We start from the raw sequence: 18,194 nt of genomic DNA on the forward strand, positions 1-18,194 counted from the left end.
GAAAAAAAAAATTGTTGTTGGGCGAAGCCCAAAATTCCGAAGTTAAAGTCTAACATAAAGCCGCTAAAGAAGAAAAATAAAAGAACTTGATTAAAAACTCCAAATCACTACCAATTTTAGTCTAAGAAAGACTCATAAAATGGACTGAACTCTAAGTCTCTCTTTGAAAAATTACATTTTGGTCAATAACCTTGTGGGCCCCAACCCATTACTGATATATTTTTTTAAAATTTGTTTTACCTTTTTGCTCCCAGCCCATTGTTTTAATTTTGATAATTACGTTTCGGTCAATAGGTGCAAGCTCCAACCCATTGTCACATAGGTACTGAAATAGACATTGTCTCACATATACTAAAACAGACACTGTCACACAGATATTGAAACAAACATTGTCACACAGATATTGAAACAAACACTGTCACATATATACTGAAACAAACACTGTCACACACATACTGAAACAGACACTGTCACACAGATACTGAAACTGATTTATAATATCTATTTCAGCATATGTGTGACAGTATTTGTTTTAGTATATGTGACATTATCAGTTTAAGTATATGTGTGACCGTATTTGTTTAGGTTTTTATATATATTGATTTTCAGTAACTGTCATACATTGTTTAATATGTTACACGCTGCTGCAAGAAAAAAAGAGGAGAAATGGAAAAAAAAAAAAAAAAAAAAAAAGTGTTACATGTTGCTATAGGTAAAAAAGGAGAAAGGGAAAAAAAAAGTTATACGTTGCTACAGATAAAAAAAAGATAAAGGGAAAAAAAATTGTTGTTGACCTTTACTTTGGACATGTTCTAGTTAGTTGTTGACTTTTTTGTAATTTTCAAAATTAAGATATGTTGCTGACATCATCGAGTAATCATTGATTAACCTTTTTGTAATTTATTGAAATTTTCATACATTAGTTACTGATGTTAGTGACGGTGGTTGTAATTTGTAGTTTTTGTTATATCCTTTTTAGTAAAATGTATAATTTCATTTATTACAAATAGGTCAATAGTCACTATTTTAAAATTTTAAAAAATCTTCATTGAACTATTTGTAATTTTGAAATATTTTATTAACTTATTTATAATTAGCCCTAAAATTAAATCCCATGCTCTAAAAAAGAATAGGTCTCTTAAGGTTCAAAATCAATATCAGCAATTCAGCATGTTAGGACGGCCCACTTGCAAATTAATGAGCCGAGAGCTCAACTTTTTTGTTTTTGTTTTTTTTGTTTTAAAGTATAGTTATAAGTTATAACAATATTTGTCAACGATTCACTATGCAACAGCAATATTACAAATCGTATAAAAATGATATTTATGAATATACCTCTCTTTTTATGAAAATAAAAGAATCACATATGGAATTACCCAAATGGTATTCAACTCGAATTGTCTATTTTTGGAGTTTTCATTCAAATATTATCCTTACAAAACAATTAGTTTAATAAAAAATAATTATACTATGATCATCAAATTTGTTTACCAAAAATGGATTGATACACATTACTTGTTAGCAATAAAGGTTCAAAATAGGCTCATAACTAAATAAATTAAGCATTGTCAGATTATTTGGTGAACAAAATTTGATAAACAAATTTAGTAAGTACCATTACTCAACTGAAAAGCATTTAGTTATTTAATTATGATCAAATAGTTAATCAATTTATATAATGTAATGTTTTTTCGTAAAAATGTTCATTGAAGTGAAAATTGGAAAAAAAAAAATAGACATTCCAAATTATTTATATAATAAAATAGAATAGTTTTTTAATCCTAAAATTTATCTTAGGGTTCGAATGATTGAGATCGTTTCAGCTTAAATCTAATAGTTAATTATTTATTTTTCAAAGAACTAGGTTTGTTTGTATTTGTGATTTTAGAATAAAAATAGAAAAAGTCTATTAAACGGATTACACTTGCCAAAAAATATTGGTGTTTACGTAATACAAAGAGCCGAGAGGCTAGTTAGTCTATATTGCATGATGAGTCAAACTCTCAACAATATGAATTTTTATTTTTTTATATATAGAAAAAGATATCCTTTTAAGAAAAGCACTAATTTTTAAATATAATACCTTCGATGAAAACTACACGTTGTTTACATTAGTTGTCATGTCTTGTCAAGGGAAGGGGTTTCCAGTTTGCATTCACATTATCTTATGATGAAATCGCATTTCGGTGCGCAAAAAATTATGCCGCCGGAAAGGACCTAAACATAACCCAATTGCAATAATCAACTTCCCAATTAAATTTCAAGCTGTCATTGACAATAGTGATAGAACATACAAGGAAATAAACTGCTGGGAAATTTGATGATTTATTACATTGGGGTTAACCCCTATTTATCTAAAATATAAGAGAGCAATACAATGAAACAATCCCAACCTTGAATAAAACAATAAAAAAATCAGCCCTAATCAAACACAGTTACACATAATTGCAAGAGAAGTCAACTAATCAGGACAGTCTATACACAATCAAGGGCCCGGCCAAAAAAAAAGCCACAATTAAGGGAATTGAGACATGAGGTAATTGAGGCAGGATTGGATTTAACAAATAGCACAGCACATTTTTCAATTGGGAAAAATTTTCAAACAGGACACCTAGTTTGGGGTCAATCTTAGTTTAGGACACCAGTTTGGGTTTGTGCTAGTTTAGGACACATATTTAGGATTTGTATTAATGTGGGACAATCCGTCACTTCCGTCAAGAATTCCGTTAAAAATAGACATGTGCCATGCACATGACCTATTTTCAAGGGACAAAATGGACAATTCACCATAATATATTAAAATAATTAAAAATAAATAAGATTAAAACTAAAAATATATTAAAAAAGTTTAAAACTATAAACACAAAAAACACAGAAAAAAAAAAAGGATTGAAGAGGGAGATGCAGATCTCACCCCCCCCCCCCCCGTTTTCACTCAGCCCCAACCACCTCCGGCGGTGGCTTTACTGCCGGCGACGACCCACCCTCTCTCTCTCTCTCTCTCTCTCTCTCTCTCTCTCTCTCTTATTCTCACTTCTCTCTCTCTCGGGCAGCACTCCCTGCACACACCCAGCTCCACCCAAGTCCAGCCCCTCCGGCCACTTTCCCCGACAACCCAAGATCATCGGCGAGCTGTTCTCGCCGGCGCCAACCCCCCCAGACCAGTCCCCTTTGCCAGCCCGCCGCTCTCTCTCTCCTCTGTTCTCTCTCTCCTTCGCGCCCCCTGCAAGCGCACATGGCCCAGCCACCTGACGCCGACCACCTCGCCGACCACATTTTTTTTTGGTTGTCTTTTTGGGCTTATGAAGTCTTTGGTTTTTCATAGTTTGGGGTTTTATGTTGACTATTATGGTAGGCTATTTTTTGTGAAAAGATTTGGTTTTGGGTTATCTTTGAATGATTGAATCTCTCCTCTTCTCATCTGGGTTTATATTGAGATCTTACTGATTTTTTTTTTTTTTTTTGGATTCTTATTGATGTATTGGGTTTTGTAACCTTTGTTTGGTTAAGTGTGGATCTGAGTGCAAGTTTCATCTCGAAAATAATTAAAGCACTTCGCTTTTTTTTTTGTTCTTTTTTTTGCCTGACTAGATGAGCAATTTCAATTTGGCAAAAGAAGAGAATAAATTTCTTGTATATGTGTATTGGGTTTTTGCAGACAACATCGAGGCGTTTGGCTGATAGGAAGGTGGAGAGGTTTGAGAAGAACATAATGAAGAGAGGTGCGGAGATGAAGAGAGAAAGAGAGAGAGGGGGAGGGTGGGTCGTCGCCGGTGGGTAAGGCCACCGCTAGAGGTGGTTGGGGCGATGTGCAGAGAAATAGAGAGAGAAAAAGGAGGGTGCGATCTGCAGAGAAAAAGAGACAAAGAGAGGAATAGAGAAATGGAGGGAGAGAGAGAGTGAGATAGAGAGGGGGGATGGTGGGGTCACTGCCGGCAAGTATGGCCACCGGAGGTGAGTTGGGGCTGGGTGGAGAAGGGGTGCGCTGTCATCTTGTTCTTCTTTCTTTTTTGTTTTAGTTTTATTTTTAATTATTTTAATATATTATGGTGAATTGTCCATTTTGTCCCTTGAAAATAGGTCATGTGCATGACACATGTCTATTTTTAACGGAATTCTTGACGGAGGTGACGGATTGTCCCACATTAATACAAATCCTAAATATGTGTCCTAAACTAGCACAAACCCAAACTGGTGTCCTAAACTAAGATTGACCCCAAAGTACGTGTCCTGAATGAAAAATTTTCCCTTTTTCAATTCTTACACGCCAAACATGTGTGGAAATTGAAATGACAGAATAGACATTGAGTAAACCATAAACTCGGAGGTCATGTATTTATTTATTTATTTTAATTATATTCAGAAAACAAGAAAAGAAATACAGCCTAGCCCAAACAAACAGAAAGAGCTGAACATGGGAAGAAGTGAAGAACTAAGAGCTAACAGCCCATAGCAAAAAGAAAACTAAAAACAGAGGAGAACAAACAAGCAGCCTATGTTAAGAACCCAAACGACAGACCCAGAACTTTGAGGGACAAAAGTAGGCAAAACCAAACAGGGGGGGCAAGGCAGACCATCCCAAGCAGGACATGAACAAGAGAAAGTGGGGGTCTTTGAACCCAATTTTCAGCACACATTCTCTGAGGTCATTGATTAGTTTCGAACACTAATGAGCGAACGAATTCGGATTTACTTGATTAGTGTAGTTTGTTTGTGATTATATATATCTATGATTTATCATAAGACTTTGTATTCATTGAACAAGTGACAAAGATTTTCCTTTGTGAATTGGAATACATAACACTAAGGCCAAACTGCACTTTTTGTCCATGTAGTTTTGACCATTTTTCATTTTAGTATATGTGTTTCAAAAAAATATCAAATCCCCGTAAATTAAGTTAAATTCATAAATTCGTCAATTTATTTGACCTTCGCAATGTGGGACTCTAAACTGGCATGAGTATAGATAGTTTGGTCATTTTGCATTAGGTTTTGGTGCTGCCAAGTCATCATGCCAATGAAATTATTGAAAAATTGATGGATTTACAAGCTAAAGTAAATTACGGAATTTGATTGACTTTTTTTGAACCACATAGACTAAAATGGAAAATAGCCTAAACCATTTGGACAAAAAGTGTAATTTGGTCTAAAACTTATTTTGAGTAACATTGTAATATGAAGTAAGGATTTAATTAGGGGCTCTACTCTCAATTCATGACAAGTAATCTTGTCCACGCCAAAGCTATCTCACTACTCACTAAAAACTTCAAAACTCTTATACCCTCTTCATTTGGATGCAACTTAATATTGATTGGACATATCAACTATTGAGAGACTTTACCAACTGACTAACCAGCCTAATTTTGATTTGGGTGGGAATTTCACATCAGAGTAGGGTACAAACTTGTGGAGAAGAAAATAAGCAAACCCAAGGTCATACCTGGCCAGTATTTTCAATATAGTTCTATGAGCAACTGGATCTCAAGCCTTTCCTAACTAGGTAGATCAGAACACTGGGCAACTTGGGGGTAGCAATGCACCTTTGAAGCCTCTCAGAGCGCAAAATCGCTGGAGGCCTGCTGTATCTAATATCTATAACTATTCTATTACCAAATCACCTGTTCAACACATAGGGAAGATTACATTATATATTAGTAATTAAACAATCTGTGCATAACTGAAGGTTCTCCTTAAATGCTAAACCAATCCTTTGCAGGATATATGAATAAGTTGCATGACAAAGCTCAATTCCACCAAGCCAAAATAAAACAATGAATAATCTAAGCTGTGTAGCCAATTCTCAAAGCAAGTTATTTAAACAGTCCTGTTCCATCAAAAGTGGGGGATAAAAAAGGTCCTACGTTCATAGCAGGATATTGACATGCTGGCTCATGTGCAATAGGCTGCTCCTAAATGAAGTAAAATAAAAAGAAATACAGCATAACATACACAATTATTATCTGCAGTCTCCAGCACATTCAAGTTCAAGCATCTTATGAAAGAGTAAACTAAAGGAATTCATACGTAGAAATTCCAAGCAATTCAAAGCTAGGCAATACCGACCACCCTCAATTGATTAGGGAAAAGATCATTTAAAACAATCAAGCACTTCTACAAAGTCGTGAAAAATACAGGTTTACATATCAGAAATGCCTTTTGTCATCAAGTTTAAAGATCACCTCTAAACTGCCTTTCTATTTACTTTCAGATATGGCAAGGCTCCAATCACATTGTCATAGTCGCTTCGATTCACTTCGAGCTGCACATGGCAAAAAACCAAAGCAACATAAGAAACCAAGTAGTAATGCTACATAGTGAGAGATAATATATTAATATCTATTCTCATAAAAAAAATATAGATATCAATATCTATACATAAAAGGGCAGAGCCATGAAAGTGGGGTGAGCTGCGGGCTGAGGACTGAGGGATGCGAGATGTGGGGATCTAAATAGTTGAGTATGTGGGCTGAGTGCTGGGTAATGGATGCGCTAGGTGGGTTCATTTGGATGGTCTATGTTGTTAAAAGTGAGCCTAATAGCTCTGCCACTGAAAGAAACACACCCAATAGTTGGTATATAAAAGACTTCATGTGTTTAACAAAGGAAGGGGCAACACACCTCCAAAACACTCCATCATCCCTGCCAAAAGTAACTATTGTACATCGATTCCACAGAAATAAGAGAAAGCCATTAAAAACTTCTCAGCACCCACCCAGAAAAACATAATTTTGCCCTTTTCCTGATGAGACCAAACTCTAAAGTTTCTCCCTTCAAAGATTTTAACAATTCTCTCTTTCAATAGAGCAAAACTATTCAGGGAAGAGGGGTAATTTATTTCCTTTTGGGATTAAACATTTAAACAAGCCAACTCAAGAAAAGTACACCGAATAATGCTAATTGCTTTGAACACCTGAAGCAAACAACATACGAGATAGCAAATTCAAACGAGCAATGGATGAGGAGGTGATCAATTATTTCTCTAGAATATGAATGCATCATGAAGCCATTGAAAAACTATCCACCTATTTTATCAAACAATACATGAGGAATTTTTTTAATTAACAGTGGGCAAACAAAAAATTAGGGTTTAAAAAAGATGCAGCACAAATTCAACTTCTTTCATAAATGTAACAGACGACACACAGAACTTCAGGAAGAAGCCATTTCTTGCTCAAGTTTCTCTTGAACCAGAGGTTCTAAAAGTAATAAGCCAAACATTTGCGTTCAGCAATCAATAAAATCAAATTCCAACCTCTTCCCGTTATAAAATCCAACCTAAGTGGTGAGGGAGAGTGAGGCAAGAAGTTAGAATAAGGCTTTAAAAAAAATAATCCAACTTAAATAAGTGCATCCTCCATACTTTTAAGTCAGCCCCAAAACAATTAAATCCAATCCATGCATTCCCAAACTAACTAACTCAAAGCCTGCATAGTTTCAAACAGAATCATCCTATAAGTAACACTAAAAGACTGAAAAAAGAGTGAAATACTAAGTGAGCATCTTTTATTCTCTAATATGCTTCCACGACACTGATTAGAATTCATTTTTGACACTCGAACAGTACAGTTATTACAACTTGGAGATAATGTTTAAGAAACACACGATTTTGGAGAGTCGGTTTCTCCTCTTGGCGTTCTTCTTTACAAGTAAATGTTGCTTTCCAGCTCTCCTACGAACTATTTTGCCTCTACCTGTCACCCTGAACCGCTTCGCCGAAGCCTATTAACAATAATTCAGCAAAATTTCAGAGGGGTTTCAAAAAAGCGCTTATTCGAAGGATTAAAATTAAACACAAAGAAATAAATGGACAAAATTCAAAATGTTCACTGTGTTGACGTTATAGAATTGGATTTGATTGGGAATTCAAGCTTAGAAAGGAATTTAATTTGTGTTTTAGGGTACATGAAACTCAAATTCAATACTATTGATGGTATGACCAATAAAGAACATTGCCAATTTTCCATTTTATCCACCCCAGATAAAACAATGTCAAACCAGCTCACAATATCTTATTTCCCATTCTTTATTTTCCAAGCTTTCTCGGAAACCAAACAGAAAAAACCAAAACCCAACATGCACTAAGCCACTAACAAAGAGAGAAGGGGGGAAAATACCTTGTGGGTCTTCATTTTGTAACCTTTATGAGCGACAACGGTGAGAGACCGAAGCCTGAGAGGGCTGGAAGTGATAGCAGAGAGCCTGTGAGGAAGAAGCGAGGCGAACCCAGAAATGTTATGCGAGGAACTGAGTCTCAACGAGTTGGCCCTGCAGGATGGAGCGAGTTGAACTGAGCAGAGAGTGAGTGGCGTCGGGCAAGGGCATAATGGGGAATATCTCAGACCAAACGACACCGTCGTGGTCATGGTTGCACAGGCCATTGTTAGCTTCTCTTCTTCTTCTTCCGCTGAGAACACTCAGAAGTTGTGGATAGAGTTTTGAGCGTTTAATTGGAGTCCTCAAATCTTTTGTGTTATTTACATGCGAGGACGGCGCGTGTCCATAGAGGGTGATGCGCGGGCAGTATATAGGTAAGTTAGGGGGGCCAAACATTCTATTCAAAATTTTTTTTTTTTTCAAAAACAAAAAAACAAGTTTTAGTAAACAAATTGTGTTTAGTAGACCATTTTTAAAAACAGTTTTTAGAAAAAAAAATTAAAAATATGTCTCTTTTTTTAAATGATAAAATATCATTTTTCTCAATTTTTTTTTTACACTTTCTTCTATCATAGTTATCATCATTTTTAAAATTTAAAAATTGTTTTCAAATTTTAAAAATTGATTTTGAAAACTCACATTTAAAAAAAAAATCTTAATTTTTGAAAAAAAAAAAAATTTGAGTAGGATACCAAACGGGCCCTTAATTTTGGAGCTGTGTTTTACAGTTTACTCTCTTGAAATCCTTTTGTAAGAAAAAAGAAAAAAATAATGTTATGGATCCTTAAACAGAAAATGATAGAGTACGACGTAGACAAACTTGTGGAAGCATAAAATTTTAACCTTGTTGATTAATTTGAATAATCTGCATAAAAAATAAGAGAAAATCCTTAGAGGTGAAGGGTGTGGTACTGAGTTACTAACTAAGGGTCTTCGATAATTAAGTTAGTAAGATGTTTGATTAAACTCAAGTAATAAGCTTGGAGTTGTGGTTGCTTACCTTATCTTGACTGTAGGAGGGAGTATCTATAGTGATTTGAGAAGCCTCATAAGTCATAGCATTAAGACTATAAGCTTACTAAGCTTGTAGTCACCGGGTGATACATTCCAAGTAGAAATGAACCTTTAGGGAAAATTCAAGGCATCGGGTGCATTTGCGATAACAAAAAATTAATTTCCTTCAATTATGATCCATTCGCGAGATAAATGAGGGTAGGTAATAGTCATAAATTCAATTTAGACACATAACTATATATGCTATTTCAACGAGATCCATAAACTTTCAAATATTTCAAATATACACCTAATTTATTATGTAAATTGAAAAATGAAATTTCATCCATCAATTTATTGAGAGATCAGTTAAATGTCAGCTTGGCTTTTGTTAACGGGGATTAATTGGCGACGTGGCACCAACTCAGCATACATTTCCCGCCAAATGAGCAACACATGTCCACTTGACACAGGCTCACACATCCATCACTTCTTTCCCACTCGTCGAACTCTCTCCTGACCATTTAGTCTCCAAAAAACATCACGTTTTCCCCCAAATTCGAATATAAATATCTCACTTGTGTTCAACGAGCGAGAAAGAGATGATGAGTTTGTGGACCCGTGTCAGGGGTTAGGTGGACCTATGTTGTTCATTTGGCGGGAAATGAGCAACACGGGTCCACCTAACCCCTGACACAGACCCATAAACTCTCAATCTCTCTATTATTATTAAATTGTGGGCCCGTGTCGCTCATTCGGCGGGAAATGTTTGCTGAGATAGCGCCACGTTATCAAGTAATCCTGGTCATCAAAAGCCAAGCTGTCATTTAACTGATCTCTCAACGAATCAATGGACAGAAATTCATTTTTCAATTTAGATAATAGATCGGGTGTATATTTGAAATATTTTAAAGTTCATGAACCCCATTGAAATAGCTTATATAGTTATGTGTCTAAATTGAATTTATATCTAAGTAATAAGCCAATTGGAACTCGAGCATCAATGTTATACGTGGTTCAGAGATCATCATTGCAATTGCACCTTTTTCTGAAACTGACAAGAGCTATATATACTTGGAGGGCATTTATAGGACTCATGATGAGAGCATTCCTTATAAATGACTTCTTCTTCCTCCAGCCCAAGGAGTAAAATTTCGGTTTCGAGGAAATTTTCGATGGAAATTTCGATGGAAATTTTCGCGGAAATTTCGATTTCGATAAAATTGGACAAAAACGACGAAAATTGCTATTAAAATATGGAAATTTTGAATGAAACTTGACCATATGTTTATTTAATATATTATCTACTACATTGATAAAAAAACATTGAAGAAATCAAATAATATAGTAGATTTCATGTGATATGTGATGAATATAATGCGCGCTGGAGACGATACCGTTAAAAAAATACTTCACTAATTAATAATTATATAATAAAATTACACAAATAAATCACCAATGTGGCAATGGAAAGTAGCAAGCTTACTCAAAGGGACTTGGAAATGGTCTTCGATAGTTAAATTAAGCCGAATTGGGTTAAAATAGAACCAATCCGATGGCAGCAGTGGCGATAACGGTTTACTTAAAATTTCAATTTTACAAATTATCATAATTGGAAAATCAAACATTAAGGAAATAAAACTTCATGATAAGGGGATAAATTTCTTTTTTATAATTTATGTTTACAACTAAACGAAACACCAAAATGACCAAATCAAACTCCAAATAAAATCTCAAACTTTTTTTTTTTTTCCAATTGCCTAAAGACTTCAAATCTCAATCTATCTTAAAAAAAAAAATAAATAAATTTCTTTCCTTTTTTTTTTTCTCTTCTTTTTTTTTCTTTCCTTTTCTTTTCTTTTTTCTTTTTCTTTTTCTTTTTTTTCCTTTTTTTTTATTTCCTTTTCTTTTCTTTTCTTTTTTTTTCCTTTTCCTTTCTTTTCTCTTCTTTTTTTTCTTTGCTTTTCCTCTCTTCCCCCGTGATTCACGCCTAGGCTACACACTCATTCTCTCTCTTCTTTCTCTTCTCTCTCTTCTCTCTCTCTTGCTTTTTCTTTTTCTTCTTCTTCTTCTTTCCTTCTTCAGTTCAACTTCAACCTCCCTGCGCAGCCCGTGACTAACAGTTTGATCTCACCTCACCTCTTCCTTTTTTTTTTTTTTTCTATTTTCTTCTTCAGTTCTGATCTTCTCTTTCTCTCTCTCCTGATCCCTCACTCCCTCCTCCTCCGTTCTCTTCCCTCTGCTCCCTCTCCCTCCCCTTCCCGATCTCCCTCCTCGGATCTCTTCTCTCCCTCCTTCGACGGTGACGGCGGAGGCGGCGGCTCTGCCTCTTTCCCTCCGGTCTCAACCTTCCCTCTCTCTCTCTGATCTGTACATCGAAAATTTCGGCGAAATTTTTCGAAATTTTTCAAAATTAATTTGGTATGGTGTTAAAATTTCCATACCCCTAAAAAACGAAATTTTCGGCGAAATTTCGCCGAAAATTTCAAAATTTTACTCCTTGCTCCAGCCAAACCCTCCATCATCAATGGGAGCTTGTGTAAGTGCCTCCCTAATGATTATGATCCAACTTGCCAGGTTTGTAAGACCTTCTTTGAAAACTTACAAATGATGTAATATTAATGTCATTTAATTAAAGAGTTAATTAAAATATTAACAATGATATAATATTTAAGTTCAGAAAAGTTTTCAAACTTTAAATTAACGGACACTTAATTAATTTTATGCATAAGTTAAATAGAAAATTAGGATTAAATATTAAATCTCAATAATTTTTTTGTATAACATGAAGACTATATAATATTTTAATTGAACTACCAAATTTAAATGTATTTTTTTAGATTAAGTCACAAATATGTTGGCCCCTTTGATTTGAGTCTTTTTCATTTGACATTTTTGTTCTTTGGCCCACATATGATGAGTGTTAGTTAAAATTTATAAGGTTTTGACAAAATTGCCCTTGAGGCTTTTATATTATTTTGAAAATTTGCTAATGTAATCTCAACTTCACATTTAGTTGTGACTGTATGACACTCACAATTTCAAATTTAGTTGTGACTGAACGACAGTCACATTTAAGTTGTGAGACAGTCACAGTTAAATTGTGACTTAATTGAATTTTTTTTTTGAGAAATTATACTACAATATAGTATAAATAGAGGTCAAAACAATACTTTTACTCAAAATAATATATAATATAATGGTGTGGGTTGTCTCTTTCAATTTACCAAGACAGTCACAGTTAAATTGTGACTGGATTGTTTTTTTTTTTTTAATACAATATAGTATAAATTAATGTAATATTTGTGATGTAATTTTATTTTTATTTTTTTTATTGTAGTGGTATGTGATGTAATATTTGTAAATTTTAATATCTTTTACTTTATTATTTTGTTTGACTTTTTAACTAGTACCTAATCTAAAATATTATTTAATTTTGGTACCTAAACTAAAAAGTTATTGAAATTTAGTAGTTAAAATCAATAGACCTTAAGTTAAATTGGTGAAAAATATTGAAACCCATTTGGGTGTTGTTGGGACTCAAATCCAAAATTTAGACACTTTTTGTGGGCCAAAATGGGGTTGAGTTTGAGTTTTTGGTTTTGCAATTGTAGAAGAAGTAAAGCATAAAGAACCTACTAAAGCATAAAGAACCTACTAAAGCATAAGAGATAAAGACATGCATTGCCCTATAGACATCGATACCCAAAGATAAAAAATAAAGACCTGTCTAATATCTGTCTCTTAGAAAGAGAACCTACTGTCACTTTTTCTTTTAGGAAATATAAATCCTGATTTTCTCAATGATCCGTTCAAATCTTAAGGTCATTATAACTTAAAAATATTTAATAAAATCTCAAATATCGCAATAAAATTTCATCAAATATTCATGAGTTCATCGAGAGCCTAAAATCGTATAGGCCAAAGACGAAAAAAAAAAAATAAATAAGACTGGAAGTCCAAAAATTGTGGCTCAAACAAGCAGACATAAGAGAGGTCTAAGATTTTGATACATCAAAGAAAAATTACTCAAAACAACGTACAGAAATATATATAATCAAAAGAGGCATATATAATAATAAACTTGCTTATTTATTGTTCATCATCCATAAGAAAAAAAGGAAAATTAGGAAAAGAAAAAAACAAACACACACCCTGCATATAATTAACTGATTAAATTACCATTAATTACCCTTAATAATTTGCTGCTTGCAAAACCCTTCCAATTTCGAAAGAAACGAAAGCATCGACACAGGCATACTTGACTTGGTCAAGCGAAAGGTATGGCTCATCCCAGTTACTCCTACTAACCCTCTGTGGCTTATCAAACTCATACCCAAGAATCTCTTCAGCCATGCGTTTGAGCCCCACTTGCCGACGCCAACTCCACCCGCTCCTCCTGGCCTCCAAGTCGCGAAGGTCGAGGAAGTTTGACACCTCCAGACCATAATCAATAATAAGTTTTTCGACATCCTCCTTTATCCCGACGCCCACAAAGGTGTAGTCTTGATCAGCAAGAAAATCGATAAGACACCTTGGGATGGAGGGGGCGTGGATCAACTGAAAGATGAGGCAGTTGTGGCCGACGCACAGTTGCAAGGTGGCGACGGGGTTGGCGGGGGCGTAGCGGATGGAGTCGGGACGCCACTCGATGTCGAGGCCGACGATGAGTTTGTGGAGCCTGTAGTGGTGGATTCTTTCGATTTTTTTGATCCAGGACTTGACCTTGGATGGAGTGTGGGTGACTAGGGTTCTGATGCTGTCGTCGAACATCTCTACTTTGTACATGTCGTGGGTGTCCAGACCCAACTCGTAGTCTGTGATAGTGATAGTCATGGCTTAAGGTTTGAAGGTTTGAAGATTCCAGAGAGTTAAGGTTTCAAGGTTTGTGACTCAACTTTGAGCGCAAGTTTATAAAGGACAGGGCAAAGGGCGAAGATAGAATTTTTTTTTTTTAATTATATTATAGATCTGTAAAGTAAAATTTATTTGTAAAAAAATAAAAAAATAAAATTTATTTTATTAATGAGTCAGGGATCAGGTGTGGCCGTGTGGGTATGAGGATCTCATTCCCCGCGGGAGGGGTGGGTACGGGAAATCCTCGAATTAAAAAACCCAAAGATTAGAGCCCGCAAGTACGAGGGGAAAAAAATTGGGATACAAGTATAGGGGAGGCATACCCCCATCCCCTGCTCAAATTCGTTGTCATTCCTAGTGAAAATTGTGACAAAATTATAGCTTTAGGGTTGCACTTTTTAATATATTGTTTTTAGGTTCTCGTTCCTCGCCTATAGTATATAGTTTGAGATTTACTAAATAAAACAAAGAAAATCGAAAGTGCATTAAACACGAAACTAGAGTGTTCGATGAATCCTTTTTTTCTTCTTGAAATTGCTATCAACTACTCTATTTTAGTTACCACATAGCTTAATTTTACCAACATAACCTGTTTGAACAATAAAATAGTTCCAAAAAAAATACCATACTCCAATAAAATTTGTCTAATAATTTGCTTTTCCCAAAGTATCATGTACCAAAGTTGTATTAAACAAGCATTACACAGTAAGAGAAACGAAGAAAAGAAACTGCTTCTAAACACTTAAAGTATGTAGTCAAACCAATTTTGACGTCCTGAAATTGCCATAAACTAGTATGTTTTTGCTTTCACATAGATTTCATGTAAAAAACATAATCAGTTAAACAATAAATTAGTTTGCAGGTGAAAATGAAGAAGAAAATTCAACAGAAAGAAAAGGAGATCGAATGAACAACCAACTTAGATTGAACAATAAAAAGAAGAATATGCAGATCAAAGTGAGTGGAACCGTACATTTGAACTATAGAAAGGAAGACAACAAATTATCCAAAATCGAATAAATAAACCTTGAAAAAAAAAAAAAGCCAAAAACACGTTGGAAAAAGGAAGAAGACGTTTGAAACTCTCACACTAAATTCGTTTCTTAAATCAAAATTTAAGTAAAGATAATAATACAATATCTTTTTAATAAATGATAATTAACGCATAAAGTTATAAATTATCAATTATTTTTTGTAAAATACCATAAAACCAATACAAAGGGTAGATTTGGGTTAAGCAATATCTCATTTAAATAAAAAACGCTGACGTGTATCAGAATTTCTAACGTAATAATTAGTAAAATGACCTTCATATGACTTAAAAGGATTTTATTATTCATTCAAAAACACTCTCGGTCTCAACCCAAAAATTATTATGCATTGTTGATGCCCAAAAATGGTAGAGCAGTCAACGTCGAGTCGAACCACGTAGGCCCGTTGACCCACCACTGAGCGGATGACACGTCGAAGTGGGGCAGGAACAGGTAGCCGGGTCCGACTGGTGAGTAGTGAGAGAGAATGATATTCGGAGCACCCTGCACAGATACACAAAAGTGAGCGGGAAGGGCACCGGTGTGGTGCCGGCCAAAGGTTCTCCGACGCTCAAGTCAGTGTTCAGAGAGATCTGAGAGCAGAGTGAGTGAATAGTATAATAATGATTTCAGTTGTCCTTTTGTGACAAGAAGGTACCTCTTTTATAGTACCTTTGGAAGAGTGTCAACCAATCCGGTGACGACACGTGTCCTTTGTGGTGACTTGCACTGTAGGAGCGCCACGTGGCACCGGTCTCGAGGATCCGAGTTAGTTGACACGGGCCGGGGGCCCGGGAGGCTTGAGCTTGGGAGGCCGGAGCCTAAGAGGCCGGGGCCCAGGGGGCCGGAGCCCATGAGGCCGGAGCCTAGTGGATCATGGGCTAGGAGCCCAGGAAGGGCTTAGTCTTTTGGGTCTAGGCCCAAACAGCATGGTGTTGGGCCTTGTGTGACTTGTCGTTATGCCGAGACGATTAATCATACGAACATGCATTTTAAAGGATTTTATTATGCATTCATATGACTTACAATTAGTACCTAAATGCTAACGTAGAGATAGGTTGAAACACCTCAATCAAATATAAAAAAGGATCTACTAAAAAATAAAAAGGAAAAAATTTACAAACAGAACACAGACTTTGATAGTTATTTCATTTCAGGACATTAGTTTTGATTTGTGTTAATGAATGACACATACTTTCATTTTGTGTCATTTAAGGACCATTTTTTTTTTTTTTCAGTTTTTATCTCAACTTTGATCCGACATTGAAACCATCAAACTCCACCAAATTCAGAAAAATTATACTGGGTTTAAAGATATGCATCTCCCCTTTACAACCATATAAAGATTACTCAAATCGGATCTTTACAACTCCAGATAATCGGCCCCAAAGTATGGTATCCAAAACTGTCCAATTTTCCAAAATTTTTCTCAGAGGTCCGATTAGACAGTTTAGGGTACCCTACTTTTGGGCCAATTATCTAGAATTGTAGATGTCCGATTTGAATGATCTTTATATGGTTGTAAAGAGGAGATGCATAGCTTTAAACCAAGTATAAGTTTGCTAAATTTGGTGGAGTTTTGATAGGTCCAATGTCGGGCTAAAATTGAGATAAAACAAGATCCTTAATTGATACAAAATAAAAGTATGTGTCCTTCATTAATACGAATCAAAATTAATGTTCTGAAATAAAATAATCATCAAAGTATGGGTCATGTTTATAAATTTTTTCCAAATTAAAAAGGCATAAAGTGTTGGAAATTAAAGAAAAGAATGTGCAAAAAAGATTAGGTTTAACATTAAATATTTTACACGAGAGTTAATTTTAACAACAATTGTGCAATAGAAGCACATGTTTATCTACTAATATATATCAACAAAACCCAAAAGCTATAAGAGATTCAAATTTCAATACCCCTTCGTAATGGGGACAATGCGCGCAGCTAGGGTTTTCTACTAATTTGTCGGACAATTGACAGCTCGACGTTAAGGAGTTAATTACACTTACACTCCCTGAGGTTTATCGTCTTTTCATATACACCCCCTGAGGTTTCAAAAATTACACATACACACCTTGAGGTTTCAAAACTATTACATATAACCCCCTACAAGAGAAAAAAAAAATAAAAAAAAAATATTTGTATTGAGATTGAACCTTACACCTTGAGTAATCTTATTAGGTCATTCAATTCCTTAGCATGCCTTTTTGCATAATTTCTCATTATTTTTTGTCTCACCATAGAGAGTTATATATAATAATTTTAAAATCTCAGAGAATATATGTATAATTATTAAAATTTCAGAAGATATATTTAAAAAATCAATAAACTTCAAAATGTATAACTGTAATTAACTCTTATCATTACCTATGGGACACTCTTCAACTATTTGTATCTTGATATTTGAGAAAATCTTCATGTCCCCTGAAAAATGCAGAAGGCTGAGCATTTAACGCTCCTCGAGCTTAAAATTATTAAGACAGAGTAAGATTTACCTGCCCGGAATACCACCCCGAGGATACCAATAGGTGATATCTCAATCTTTCTCTTTCTCTTTCACTTTCTCATACACACAGGTGACATTAGGGTAGGTAAGTTTTGTTCATTATGACATAGTACACAGGGGCGGATCTACAGTGGGGTCAATGGGGTCAATTGACCCCATGAACCCAGAAATGCTGAGCTTAAGAGAAATTTTTGACCCCATGAAGATTGGGTGTTACTGGCAGGCAGAGGGGCAACTGGCAAGAGAAGCTAGCGTTTGTGAAAATGGCTGAGAGAGAACCAGAGAAATGAAGAACAGATTTGACTTGAGGAAGATGAAGGTGTCTGTCACGTGAGATGCATAGGTTGTTTTAATTCTAAACTTGCCAAAACGACGTCGTTTTGGCAAGTAAATTAAACTAAGTCTTGAGGTAGTCTACCAGCCACACAGAACGACAAATTGGGTAAAATTGAAAGTCTGAATTCTGAAAGACTGAAGCCAAAGAACTGAAGAAGTGTCGCCCACTCGCCCCTGCCCCCTGTCGCAGCTGTGTCGCCCCTGGCCTTGGCCCCTTGCTCCTTTACACTCACGGCTCGCCGTCGGCGCCGACGCCTGCTTGGTTGCTTGGCCACTTCTCTCTCGTGACGCGACGCGCCGACGCCCATTTGCTGGCCTG

The 18,194-nt window shown here is 35.4% G+C and overlaps 2 protein-coding genes across 2 annotated transcripts; both read right to left on the reverse strand.

The window, feature by feature from the left end:
- Positions 1 to 6,041: 6,041 nt before the first annotated feature.
- Positions 6,042 to 8,473, reverse strand: PRPL35 (Ribosomal protein L35). The gene is made up of 3 exons (XM_086232139.1): positions 8,115 to 8,473; positions 7,603 to 7,719; positions 6,042 to 6,259 (listed from the first exon to the last, which is right to left on the reverse strand). Exons 1-3 carry the CDS (start codon positions 8,376 to 8,378, stop codon positions 6,182 to 6,184), a joined length of 459 nt encoding a protein of 152 aa, XP_086088265.1. The 5' UTR covers positions 8,379 to 8,473; the 3' UTR covers positions 6,042 to 6,181.
- A 4,801-nt stretch (positions 8,474 to 13,274) lies between these two features.
- On the reverse strand, positions 13,275 to 13,986 carry LOC147293349 (3'-5' exonuclease-like). Its single transcript, XM_086234262.1, has one exon. It carries the CDS (start codon positions 13,981 to 13,983, stop codon positions 13,342 to 13,344), a length of 642 nt encoding a protein of 213 aa, XP_086090388.1. The 5' UTR covers positions 13,984 to 13,986; the 3' UTR covers positions 13,275 to 13,341.
- Positions 13,987 to 18,194: the final 4,208 nt, after the last annotated feature.

The sequence above is a fragment of the Dryas octopetala genome, chromosome 2, assembly GCF_963921425.1.
Source record: "Dryas octopetala chromosome 2, drDryOcto1.1, whole genome shotgun sequence".
Classification (NCBI taxonomy): domain Eukaryota; kingdom Viridiplantae; phylum Streptophyta; class Magnoliopsida; order Rosales; family Rosaceae; genus Dryas; species Dryas octopetala.